This window comes from Lemur catta, chromosome 2, assembly GCF_020740605.2.
Source record: "Lemur catta isolate mLemCat1 chromosome 2, mLemCat1.pri, whole genome shotgun sequence".
Classification (NCBI taxonomy): domain Eukaryota; kingdom Metazoa; phylum Chordata; class Mammalia; order Primates; family Lemuridae; genus Lemur; species Lemur catta.
Genome location: NC_059129.1, coordinates 8,266,359 through 8,279,886, shown reverse-complemented (window position 1 = coordinate 8,279,886; position 13,528 = coordinate 8,266,359). Strand labels below are relative to the sequence as shown.

General features: G+C 43.2%; 1 protein-coding gene across 1 annotated transcript; it reads left to right on the top strand.

The window, feature by feature from the left end:
- The first annotated feature begins 1,476 nt into the window (after nucleotides 1-1,476).
- On the top strand, nucleotides 1,477-12,859 carry RSL1D1 (ribosomal L1 domain containing 1). The gene is made up of 9 exons (XM_045542621.1): nucleotides 1,477-1,642; nucleotides 2,396-2,535; nucleotides 4,076-4,214; nucleotides 5,153-5,301; nucleotides 5,392-5,493; nucleotides 7,669-7,762; nucleotides 7,841-7,966; nucleotides 10,039-10,329; nucleotides 12,289-12,859. The coding sequence occupies exons 1-9, from the start codon at nucleotides 1,538-1,540 to the stop codon at nucleotides 12,613-12,615; spliced, it is 1,473 nt and encodes a 490-aa protein (XP_045398577.1). The 5' UTR covers nucleotides 1,477-1,537; the 3' UTR covers nucleotides 12,616-12,859.
- Nucleotides 12,860-13,528: the final 669 nt, after the last annotated feature.

The window sequence follows — 13,528 nt, the reverse complement described above, 5'->3', positions numbered from 1 at the left end:
TGCTTTCTCCAAAGTATAAACCCTCAGCTTGATAATGAATTAATTCCTTATCCTACTTTGCTAGCTTCATCTGAAGTCCTCCCTCTACACATCCCTGCTCCAACCACTTGTTCCTTCTAAACACCAACCACCATGCTCTTTCACCTGAATTCAGACGTTTCCTTGGCCTAGAAATCTGGTTCTCAAACTTGAATTCAGGTGACCAAACATCTGACGGCCCCATGCTCTTTTCAGAATACTACAAAACACTGATACGTGAAACCCAATGTAACAATTCATGGCATTGTGCTAACGAATTCCGAATTCCATCGTATAGGAGATTCTACAATAGACCAGTGGAAGTAGGTGCCAAAGATTTAAGAACACTTCTACAAGTTAATTAAAGTCAAGGCCATTGTTATACATCAGCAGCTCCTTCCTTTCATGTAACGAGCACTTTTTGAAAGCAACTGACATGGAAAGCCTCCTACTCCCCATTCTTTCATCTCTGAAAAATTTACATAGCTAATTGCAAAAAGACTGGGGGAACTTTTTGCAACAAGTCATGGTGGGACTTGAGTGTGAGGTCCTAATAGGTGAAGACAGGTGAATATATGACAGGTGAATGCTCTTAAATAACTGTAGCGTAGTTGCATGGTGGAATGCCACACAGCCGTTTACAAAGATGAGGCAGAGCTTCATGTACTGACTTGGAACAATCTCCAAGATACATTAACAGGAAAAGGCAAGGTGCAAAACAATGAGTATACCAGCTTACCATTTATGTTTTTTTTTCCCTTAAAAAAGATAAAATTTAAAACCCATCCATCCTAAACATGCCTAGAACCTCTCTGGAGGGTTCCAAGAGACCATGGTAACAGCAGTTACCTCTGGGAAGGCGGTGGAGGGCGAGGCAGAGGTTCTACCCTATTCTATCCGTCGGTTATGCAGCCCCCACACTTATTTGTGTAGGATCTTACCTCCTGCCTCTCTGGGAGACCCGAAGCGCCTAAGAGACTGGGTCCGACTCATCTTCCATCGACGCGCCTGGTGTTTCCCGTGCCTTGTTATTTCACAGAATCCCCACCAGCCCTGGGGGCGGGGGTCGCCCGAAGTCACCCAGCAGGAGGGAGGTGGGCGGGGATTCCGCGCTCCTCCCACGGCCCCGCGCGGCCCGCCCAGAGGCGGGGGCCACGGAGTGCGGGGGACCCCACTGCGCCTCCTGACAGCTCTCTTCTCCCGCCTCAAGGCGCTGTCTCGACGGCTTTCGTGTAGGAGAAGAGGCGTCGCCAGGTTACTCCCTGCGCCTCCTGGAAAGCGGAAGCAGAACGGAAGGAGAGGGGCCGCCTCAAGGAAGAGACTCTGACAGCAACCCGGGGCACTAACTCCATTTGCTTGTTCCCGCGCAACCTTTGCGGCGCGACAGCGCGCTCTCCCGGAAATGACGCAGGAGGGTCGGCCCCGCCCCCTAGCTTCCGGCTCCGGGCCACACTCGCGCGTGCGCGGAAGGAACCAGCTACGGGGTTCCGCACGCGGATCCGCACGAGGTGAAAGGGAAATGGAGGATTCGGCTTCTGCTCCGCTGACAAGCGTGGCGGCGGCTGCAGCCTCCACCTCGATTCCAAAGGCCCCGACCCCAGAGGAGCAGCTGGACAAAGAGCAGGTGAGTGGCACCTGGGGAGAGGGTGGCTCGGAAGAGGGATGGCCGTGACCTTGTGAGGCGCGGGGAGCCAGGTGAGCGGCCGGGGACGCGAGTGCGGGCTCGCCGCCTCGGTAGACTCGGTCGGGGCTCCGGGAGGGTCGCCTGCGAGCCGCGCGCCCAGCTGGTCCGCCCGTGTATACACGCAGGTAGGTGCCTGCTTCCCGCGGTCCTACGGCCTGGCTCTCCTGAATTGGATTGTCAGTGTAACTCGGAGTTCCGGGGTGAGGTCGACCTGGCTTTGCATCCCTACCGTTTAGCTTTGGCCAAGGCGCTTAATTTTGCAGGCCTGTTGCCTCTTATTTAAAATGGGCTCTTCCCCTTTCCAGGATCAGAAGAGGTAATGCTTGTAAAGCGTTTTGGCCAGGGGCCTGGCACATCGTAAGTGCGCTGTAAGTGCTAGTTGCAGTTTGTTTTGTACTTTTCCTGGGATTACTGCCTTCCTCATTGAGAGCAGGAGAAGCGTGATTCCCTGTAGCCCAGTTTCTTATGTAGAAGAGGCCCCTTTCTATAGACAGTGCTAGAAGCAGATACTTAAGCGTTTTCGATGGATTCTTACATTCCTCTGTGTATAAATTTCAGGATCCTAATAGATACCGTTATAGAGGTAGCCTCCCAAAATAGAAGTTAGAGCAAAAACAAAAAAGGGATGGGGGGAAAACTAATGTTAAATTACATTGAGAACATTTAACTTATTTGTGTATTTCCACTTTGCAGATTAGAAAGGCACTGGAAGCTCTGTTAGCATATTCCAAGTCCAAGAAAAACGATAATGGATTACTTTTGAATGAGAGTGAAAATTTATTTTTAATGGTGATATTATGGAAAATTCCAAGTAAAGAACTGAGGGTCAGATTGTAAGTTCTGATTTTCTACCTTTGCTGTTTTTATCTGCTTGTTCATTCTATGTAACTTTAACAATTGTGCCTTAGTTTCTAGTGCAAACTTTACAAACTCAAAAGTCTGAGATGAAATAAAACAACTGTGTCTAAAAGAACTATAGGTATTCAGACATACTAAAATTTTTAGAAATTTCACCAGTTTTCTTAAAACTTGGTGGACAATTGAATCAAAAACTTACTGTCTGATAGGGTGAATGACAGGAAGAAAAAAAATAGTGTTTGAGAGAACAAAGGTAGAATAAATTAACAGCTTTTGATTTTTTTAGTCGAATCTGTTATCTTTTCATGTCAAGCTAAAATTCCTGAGTGCCCAGACTTACTGCTATTAAAAACTATTAAAAATTTGTCAGTGAACTTCTATCTGTGGAAAAGAAACCCATGGTAATTATGCATTCTTAGTGTTAGAAATTTTAGGTCAGAGATATCCTCTTTGTTGAGTTTTCAGACTTAGCAAATAATACAGATAATTTTTTAGTATATGTAGGTCCCAAATATTTCATGGGACCTACATATACCAAAAAATAAGGATTCGTGGTTGATCTGAAACTCAAATTTAACTGGGTGTCTGGCAACCCTACCTTTCAGCTCACTGATTTCCTGTCCAAAAGCCAGCATGCTGAAAGTGTGTAGGATAGATAGCTTGTTTCTATTCCTTTTGACATGAAGAAAGAAGATGGAATGGTTAGGGACTAGAAAGACACTTCTGATTCTCAGATTCTCTCTTATCCGATCTTCGCTGACCTGCTCAAGCCAGGTTGCCTTACTCATTGTTTTACGTTTTCTGCTTGCATCCTTGATTCCACACCAGTTTCCCATTCTGGAAAGCCTTCTCTTAGATATTTTCCCAACTGCTCATCTCTTAGTGATTTCTGCCGCTTACCGCCTTGGCAACACTAATTATCTCATTTGGCAAGTTATGCTACTGTGTGTTGGTTTTCTTAAACTAAGGAAATACTTCTTCAGAACATGAAGGATGTGGGCCTCAGAAATGAGTTAAACCCTTTTTTTAAAAGACTCGGCATAATGTACATGCTTGCTGGTTCATCTTGGTTTACTCCATGTGTTCTGTTCCAACTCTTAAGGGTTATGTTGTTTGTAGAGCTGAGTTTACCAGAAGGTAAAATTCTGAACCAAGAATGTCCTAATGAAACTGTTATTGTAGTACATTAGAGTACATGTGCCCATATAGCAACATACAATAATTACATATGCAAGAATTTGAGTGTCTTTGGTTATGTTTTTAATTCTTCTTATATCCCAAGTGTCAATTGATATCTGAGTCTGTGGTATTTGTGATTTACTTGAATCTTAAATCTCTTCTGTAATGTTGAAAACTAGATGTATTTTTAAATGTTCTTGGTGCAGTATTCTCTTAAATAGTGTGAATGAAGGTTATTAAAATGACAGTAAGTTTATTTTGTATTCTTTGTAATATAAACCTACGTATTTCCATATTAATGCTTTTCTCCTTGGTTCCCTCTCATGTATTTTGCAGGCCCTTGCCTCATGGTATTCGATCAGATTTAGAAGAAATCTGCTTATTTACTAAGGATGAACCCAATAAAACTCCTGAACAGACAGAACGTTTCTATAGAAAGCTTTTTAATAAGCATGGCATTAAAACCATATCTCAGGTAGGAAGCCTGGTTGATATTTTCAAGTCATTTAGAACTGTGTTCCCCAACCCCCAGGCAGTGGACCGGCACCTGTCCATGGCCCACCAGGAACCAAGCTGCACAGTGCCACACGGTAGGGGGCAGGCAGGGGGTAGGCGAGCAGCGAGCTCCACCTGCACCCACAGCCGTTTGCCATCGCTTGCATCGTTGCCCAAACCCCACCCCCATCAGATCAGCAGCGGCATCAGACTCTCACAGGAGCGCATACCACCCTGCAGACTGCATGTGAGGGGTCCAGGTTGTGCGCTTCCCATGAGAATCCAGCACCTGGTGGTGGATGAGGTGGAGCCGCGGTGGCATCACCACCACCTGCCCCGTCCTTGGAAAAACTCTTCCATGAAACCGGTCTCTGCTGTCAAAGGTTGGGGACTGCTGATTTAGAAAATTTAATTCAATTGAAGTAATAAACGCATTGCTGTATTTCCTGGTACTTTTCTTCTATTTTTCTCTTCTTAATTTAATTCTTGGTGGTTTTAGGTAGGGTATATTCCATGTTGCCTATGATGGAGGAGCTGTTACGGTTTGTTGGCCTATAAATGTGTACATCAATAACTTTTATATCTTGCAGAAAAAGGGTTACTCATTATGTCATTCCTCTGTCCTTCCAGAGCATCTTGTGTTTGCCTCTCTCTGACTCACCCTGATTTGTAGTTGTTGATGTACTTGTCTCTATTATCCCTGGGTCTAAGTTTCTTTAACTGGGGTCCTTTCTCATTTGTCTCAGTGTCCCCCACATGTAGCATAGTGCCAGGTACATTTTGGGTACTCACATGTTTGCTAAACTATGAAGAGTGGCTCTGGGACATTTTTGAATCCAAATACAAATTGTTGCCTAAGTATTTCTTCTTCTTGTTCAGGTTCTCAACTTTGTTTTTCCTTTCTGTTGTGTTTCCTAGATTATTCCCCTCCACACTTTAAAAAAGGAATATAAATCCTATGAAGCCAAGCTCCGCCTTATGTCTAGTTTTGACTTCTTCCTTACTGATGCCAGAATTAGGCGGCTTTTACCCACATTGATTGGGCGACATTTTTATCAAAGGAAGAAGTAAGTTTCTTAGTGATGACTGGACTTCAGCAGCATGAAATTTATAGGTGTTTGCGTTGTGTTCTGAATGCCTGTGTGTTTTTTGTATAGGGTTCCAGTATCTGTAAACCTTCTGACGAAGAATTTATCAAAAGAGATCAGTCAATCTATAGGTGGAACAATCTTAAACATCTCTAAAAGTGGTTCTTGCAGGTAGGTAAAAGGAATTCACATATTCCTCTTTTAATGGTGTATTTAATAATGACTTTATAAACTTTTTAAAAAGATGGTGTGAATGAAACCAGATCCTTCATTACAACTAAAATGCATTCCTTAGAAGTGTTCTATTCTCCAGAATAGTGCTGTTCAATAGAACTTTCTCTTAATACTATGATGGAAATAGTCTATATCTGAGCCATCTCACTCATTAGGTACTAGTTACCTTTGGCTGTTTAGCACTTGAAATATGGCTACTGTGTCTAAGGAACTGAATTTTTACTTTTAATTAGTTTAAATAGGCACTGGTGGCTGGTGGCTGGTTACTGTCTTAGGGCAGCTCCAGACATTAAGGAAAGCAAAGAGTAAGATTAATGCCTAGGGAACACTGGTAGTTCTGGGTTTATAGATTATCCTTTAAGGGCACCATGTCTTTAAAGTGAAGATCCACCTCAGTCTTGGTTCAATTCTTTTTTGTTGTTGTTGGGGGAGGGGCGGACACAGTCTTATTCTGTCACACCAGGTAGAGTGTAGTGGCATCATTGTAGCTCACTGCAACCTCAAACTCCTGGGCTCAGGTGATCCTCCTGCCTCAGCCTCCAGAGTAAAAAGGACTACAGGCACGCACTGCGATGGCTGGCTAATTTTTTTCTATTTTTGATAGAGATGGGGTCTCACTCTTGCTTAGGCTGGTCTTGTTGAACTCCTGAGTTCAAGCAGTCCTCCTGCCTCAGCCTCCCAGAGTGCTAGGATTACAGGTGTGAGCCACCGTGCCCAGCCTGGTTTAATTCTTATTAAATGAACTCAGTGTTCATCAGCCTGACTGGTGCCTTTGTGTTGTTACATTGATTTAATCTTACCCAGGGCACTGAGCTAGGTGGAGCCTCCACACCTGGTCTTAGGTAACAGAAAAGACCTTCTAGGGTAGTGCTTCTTGATTTCTAAGTGGCCAGAGGATGCTGCTCAGACTATTTTATTAGGCCAAGAGGTAGGTCAAGTTTGAATGCTTGGTAGTGTACCAGCTCGGGGAGATAGGGCAAATTTTAAACATTTGAAATACATTTTATAAAATAATTCATCCACTGACTGGGCGTCTGTGGGGGATGGGTAGCTGCCAGCAGGGCAGAGCTGTAGGGTACAGCCCTTCTACCCAGAGATACCTCATACCCCAGGAGCTCGTAAGTGCCCAAGTGGTCACACACGGCAGAAAACAGGACCACGAGAGATAACTGTGCTCACCAGGAAGGCCACCCTCAACAGAGCGTCTCCAGGCAGAGTAGGGCGGGGTGTGGCTGTACAGGGCAGGTGGACTCTGCTGTGGCCTTCTGCCTGCAGGTGGGAAGCTGCTTAATTGGATGTGATGAATAGCTGAGAAGAGGTGGTGGTTGTGCTTGGGCCCCTCTTTGGCGATAGGCTGATGTGAAAGCAGTGCCTGATGCAGTGGTTAGCTAGAAGCTCCAAGGCCTGGTTCATGGAGTCAGTGAATAGCTGGGAGAAGGGGACAGTACCATGAAGGCAGTCTGCTGCCCACAGCTTAAAGAAAGTTGCAGACAACTGAGGAAAAAAACCTGAAATCATTCTTTCCTCTCCTCTCTCACCTTTCCCCAACATAATAGTTTCTTTTCTCTTCTTCCTCCACTTCCTCTTCCCCTTCCCCTCACCTCCGTCTCTCTCTCTTCCTCCCCCACCCCCTTCACTTCTCCCTTCCACTTTCTTCTCACCATCTTTCCATCTGGGAAACCAGGGGGGCTTGCAGTGCAGGCAAGTTGTAACAGTGGGCGGATCCCAGTCTTTGGTTGATTTAAGGTGGCAGGTGGGGAGTGGGCAGTCATTGCCCGAAGAACAGCTTGAGGTCCAGGCACACTCAGCAATGTGGGGTCTTCCAGGAGGAAGGTCCCACTTCCTCTGGCCCTGCCCACCGACCTCCTGGCCTCACATGGTTAGGTGCCAGCCATTCGTGGTATGGCATTTTATTTCAGGTGGAAGGAATTTCTAGAACATGAAAGATGATAATCTTCCTTTAAAATGCATTTAGAACCTGAAGATTGTAATGTTTCTCCCTTTAAAAAACTTTAGGATTATGTATTTATATTTCTCACATACCTGCCTGTGCTTTATTTTGAAAAATTCATTTTAAAAAATATTTTAATATAATACTGTATTAAATTTCAGCACTATACGCATCGGTCACACTGCAATGCAGACTGAGCACATCATTGAAAACATTGTTACTGTCACAAAAGGACTTTCAGAAAAATTGCCAGAGGTACAGTATTGCGGGCAGGTCAATTGATTGTTCACTTAAAAGAAACAAAGTACATATAGATGACATTCTGTGTTTCAGAAGTGGAAGAGTGTGAAACTCATGTTTGTGAAAAGTGAGAGATCAGTTGCCCTCCCCATCTTTTCCTCATTTGTCACCAGTTGGGATGAAAACGCCAAACAGTATGTTCTTAGTAAGAAGAAAAACGTAAGTAAAATTTTCATTCCTGGATAAGATTAATAATCAAGAGTGTAAACTCAGCCCCCAGAAGAGAGAACTAGACTGCCTGACTTATCAACCATGTTTTTTACTAGTTTTCCAGTGGTTGTGCTTTTTGTGTTTCCACTTTATATGTGACATAGTTAATATATAGTTAATATTAGTGTGATAAAGTACATTAAGGTGGAAATATCTTGTATTTATTGATAGGTATTTTAGTTTCTAATCCGTTTTAAAGAGAAGGTTGCTCTTTGATCTCCTAATGTATTAATTCCCTCTTCAGCCATGTTAAATCATGTCCAGTGAGCTTTTAATTTTGGTTTTTATTTACTTCTAGAAGTTATGTGATTAGTTGTTTTCCAGGTTAGCTTTGTCACTTTTTTTGTTTTCCTGTTACTTTTAAATAATCTTCCACTTTGTCTTAATTCTTTAAACATGTTAAGCATAGTTTTATAGATGCTTTATCATTCAAATAGAAGTCTTCTTGCAGCCAGTTATTTCTGCCTACATCCTTATCATTGCATTTCAAATTTTGTTTACAGAAAGAATTTGAGGAATAGGATGAAGATACTTTCCTGCAAAGGATTTGCATTTACTTATGTCATGCACCTTAAAGCACATTCAAGGCTGGAGGTTCCCTAATGACTCAAACCAAACCATGGCTATAAATCTGCATGGCTTTACTTCCTGTTTATCTTTTCCCAGAGGGTGAAATTCACTGAGGTCCCAGGTTATTGTGAGAAGGTTTCCTCTTAGAATCGCTACCTGGTGTGGACACGGATTTGGTTTCTGTCCACTTCATCCCCCCATTATCATATAGCTGTGAAAACAAAAGTTAGGATCAGCAAATGCTCTAAGGGAAAAGGGGCTTCTCACCCCTTAAGGCCTCATTTTAAATTTCTTACAGTGTCTTCAGCTCATCAGTGCTTTTATGAGGGAGATTTTTTTTTTTTTTTTTTTAAATATTTTACCTTGCTTTTTTACTTGTTTTCATTAGGAAGGTGTTCCAAAATAACACAGACTAGCCGGGCACAGTGGCTTGTGCCTGTAGTCCTAGCTACTCAGGAGGCTGAGCTGGGAGGATCACTGGAGCCTAGGAGTTTGACACCAGCCTGGGCAACATATCAAGACCCCATCTCAAAAATAATGTATGTCCAAATAACAGACTAATGTTATTGGAAGTAGGAAGTCTGAATATTTTGTCATTTGTCAGCAGATTCAGTTGAGGGCATTTTGGAAATGTTGGAATTGTTGGTTAAAATGGAATTTGGGCACTTACAGATTTAATTTAATAGTACTCTATGATAATAAAAATAGATTTCTAGCTGTGTAAATTTTTTACTGTTTTAACTTTCAGCTGCTATATGAGGTAGGAAGAAATGTTCAGGATTCACTTTTTGGTGACAGCTTTATTGAAATACAATTATTATACCATACAGTACTATTCAGGATTTGATTTTTTTTTTTTTTTGAGACAGGATCTCATTCTGTTGCCCAGGCTGGAGTGCAGTGGTGCCATCATAGCTCACTGCAGCCTCAAACTCCTCAGCTCAAGTGATCTTCTGCCTTATCCTCTTGGGTAGCTGGGACTACAGGTGCACACTACTGCACCTGGCTAATTTTTTAATTTTTTGTAGAGATGGGGTCTTCCTATGTTGCCCAGGCTGGTCTCAAACTTCTGGCCTCAAGCCTGTAAGCCCTCCCACCTTGGCCTCCCAAAGTGCTGGGCTTACAGGCGTGAGCTACAGCACCCAGCCCAGGATTATTCTTTACTCACCTCTACATGTTACTGATTTTCACAAAATTTCTAACTACATACTTCAGATAACCAGATTCTGAACTAACAATATTAACTAGCTGCATAAAATGCATGTTTGGCAATGAGTTGAAAACAGAGTGGGTTTGGGGTTCGGGTGCTGGTAAGGGAGTTCTCTGTCTGTACAGGTAAAGGCCCTTTCAAGGATCTTCTAAATAATCAGAATTGCAGGTGCTGAATCTAGGCCATTTGTTTATCAACAGAAGTATTTCCTGCTAAAATTACGTATGCTGTTTTTTGGTAGGCAACAAAGAAAAAACAAGGAGAAAGACTTCTTAAAAAACCAAAGGGGAAGAAGAGAAACAGAAAGGTAAAGAAACAGGCTGCATCAGTCCCAACAAAAGATGACGTGGCCCCTAAAATTAGTGATGTGCCAGTGAAGAAACCTGGATCCCAGAAGGAAGAGACCCCAGAGCATGGAAAGAAGAAAAAACATGGCAAAGTAAAAGCCCAACTGAAAGTGACAGATGAATCTGAAGATGAAATTCCACAGCTAGTACCAATAGGAACAGCTCCAGCTAAAGAAAATGTAGAGGTATTTTTACTAATATTTAATATTCCTAATGGGTTGGTTCCGTGGTCACTGTGCAGGCAGGCACTGTACTGAGTGCTGAGTGATGGAAAATGCTAGGGTGAACTACAAGAACTAGGAAGATAGTGAAAGTGATTTACTTTCCCCTTTTAAACGCTGGAGTAATATATAGTAAACAGGACCTTTTGTGTAACTTGGGGTCAAGGGACACTTGGCCATATTTGTAATTTTAAGAAACATTGCTTGTGGATTTGAAAAGCAGACCAGGGCTGGGCTTGGTGGCTCACACCTGTAATCCTAGCATTCTGAGAGGACAAGGCAGGAGAATGGCTTGAGGTCAGGAGTTGAAGACCAGCCTAAGCAACATAGTGAGACTCCATCTCTACAAAAAAATAGAAAACTTAACCAGGTGTGCTGGCAAGCACCTGTAGTCCCAGCTACTCAGAAAGATCGCTTGAGCCCAGGAGTTTGAGGTTGCAGTGAGCTATGATGACACCACTGCCCTCTTGTCCAGGCAACAAAGTGAGACCCTATCTCCAAAAAAAAAGAAAAAAAACGGGGCAGAAATTTGGGCATATGGTTCCATTTCTGAATGTGAATCCCGGATTGGCACATAATGAGGACAAACTTGGGTACTGGATCCTGCCTCTAAAACCTCTCCCGCACCCCACCTCCAGTGATCCTTACAGAAATCTGACTTCATTTTGGAGAAGGTACTTCAAAGGAACTGAGTTTCTTTCTTATTTTTTTGATAACATTTCTACTCATAGTATATGTCCAATTCTTGGAGGAGGATCTCTCAAAAATAAAAGAGGTAGTGAGTCCCTGTGAGACCAGAGGGTTGCTCTCACCATGTGTTCAGAGAAAACTCACTCGCCCCTCTGGGCAGGCCTGCGGCTGCGTGTGGAACATGGCCTTCAATAGGCGGGAGGCCTGGTCCCAGGGCTGCTGCTGCACTACAGCTGCTTTGTATTTTGTGGTAACAGTAATCCTTAAAGTCTTCATCCAAAGTGCCACTGAATTTTTTAATATACTTGAAATTAACATAAGGTGTATACTTGTTTTTAGAAAAAGTAAGCTGTTTGTGTTATTGTGGGACTGGTGGATGATGTGTTGGAAATTAGAGTGGAAAAGCTTAGCTGAGCAGATGATATATAGCAAAAGCCTTAGAAGTGTTCATTCCCTTTGAACCCATCCAGGGTAATAATACACTAGAAATACTGCTTAGTGAGAGTTTATAGTGCTTGGAAAACACTAATAATTGGGGAAAGGGCATAATACTCAGCTCTTAAATACTCAAAGGGAAAGGAGATAAATCATAGTTAATATAGTGTGATAGGGTGGTTAGGGAGTTATTTTTGGTGTTCAAGTTTTGGTGTTGGTTGTATTTTGTCTTTAAAACCTACTTCTATATGGGAAGGAGTGCATTGCTAGAATGTTGTCCTCGGATTGGCATCAGCAGACACCTTGGTTGCTTGGGAAAAAACCCAGGATTTCTGGCATGTGAAACACTCCCCTCAGAGAGCCTCTGAATCTAACTTGGGGAGGTTGGTTTTTCTAACAGGCACCCCAGTTGGTTTTTACACGTAGTTTGGGAAGCCCCTGCCCTAACCCACCTGTAAGGGATTTACAACTGAAGGTGAAGGGGAGTCAGGATTTGATGACAGGGTCCCAGCTGTGCCCCTGGTGGTTACTTCCAGGAGTACCCGCCCTCCACCAAAGGGAAAGATGGTTTTCGTCTGACTGGACCAGGGACACCTGGGGTCCCTTTCACAATCCTTAATGATGAAATGCAGCTACCTTTCAGAACATCTGCACAGCAAAAAAAAAAAACAACATTTCTTCATCATGCTGAGGCTTACCTTTGGGGGGTTCATTAATAAAAACAATAATTCCTGGAATGAGGTTGTCAAGTTTTGGGATTCCACCCCCCCCCAAACTTAATTTTCTTCTTTTTCTTAGACTCAGAAACATGCCACAGGAAAGAAGTCTCCAAAAAAGAGTCCTGGTCCCAAGACACCTCGCGGGAAGAAGAGAAAGGCCTTGCCAGCTTCAGAAACCCCGAGCGCTGCGGAGCCCGAGACCCCAGGTAAAGCGCCAGGAAAGAAGCCAAAAATCAGAGAAGAGGTGGAGAAAGAAAGACACCCTTTGCTGGCGAAAAAAGACCCGAGACAGACGCCAAAAAAGCCAGAGGCCAAAGTCTTTGCTACTTCTACTAAATCTGCAAGAAAGACTCCCCACACCCCCAAACGATTGCCCAAAAAACGCAAAGTCCCACAGTCAACCTAAAATCAGCGATACAACCAGAAGGTAGCATCAAAGCTGCCTGAAAAGCTTTTTGGAAACACTTGCGTCCTGACCCCAATGGCAGCCTTTTCCAAGTGTGAGGCCTGGACTTAAATATTTTTTAAAACCTCCATAGGTACTTTTGATGTATGTTCCTGGGTGTAAGAACCAGTGGTTTAAAGTAAAATCTATTTTTTAATTGTTGTTCTGTGTATTTGCTAATATAATAGAGGGATAATAGAGCGCCTCTCTGTGGTTGCGTTTGTTATTAAAGTATAACATTGCTTCTGAGTGTACATACTATTGGCGTTCCGAATCTTGGTTTAACTTGAAGGCCTGTGATGTGACTCTTTCTCTTCTGCTCTTACCCATTTATTCACATGGGCTCCATTATACTAGTTTGTGCATATACATTCCCAAAGTGGGCCAGTGAAGGGCTCGCTGCATGATAATCCACTGTGGAACTTACGAATAACGTGGGTTTCTTGGCCTTCGTGCTGAGATGGTTTGTCTTGGTGGTGCCAAGTTTATGAATCTCTGAATTAGTATGCATATGGTAAGGGAATTAACATGATGCCATTTATACAGGCACTGAATTGGATCCTGCCTGCTAGAGGCAAGAACATACGTCTTCCATAAGCCTTCCCATCTTCCACATTACTCCTCACCCTATAGAGAGTTACTTATACGTGCCAACTAAGATGGGAAGCTTGGGAGAGTGGGCTGTTTAAAGTTTGTGCAATTGTCTAATATATTCTGAGGCAGTAAATGACTTCTTCGGTATTTGTGCTTTCACGAGATTTGAATTGGGGTATCCATCCCTAGTAGTAAGTGATGTGTTCACGCTAGTACAGGAATGAGCTTGCATGCAAAAGGTTGAAGTGAGCTGTGCTTTCAAAGATCATGTGGTTCAGAA

Bases quoted from the DNA above. Each gene is read 5' to 3' on its own strand.
- RSL1D1 (XM_045542621.1), top strand. From the start codon at position 1,538: ATGGAGGATTCGGCTTCTGCTCCGCTGACAAGCGTGGCGGCGGCTGCA. The intron at 4,215-5,152 runs GTAGGAAGCCTG...TGTGTTTCCTAG, and splicing joins GCATTAAAACCATATCTCAG to ATTATTCCCCTCCACACTTT. The intron at 7,967-10,038 runs GTAAGTAAAATT...GTTTTTTGGTAG, and splicing joins TTCTTAGTAAGAAGAAAAAC to GCAACAAAGAAAAAACAAGG.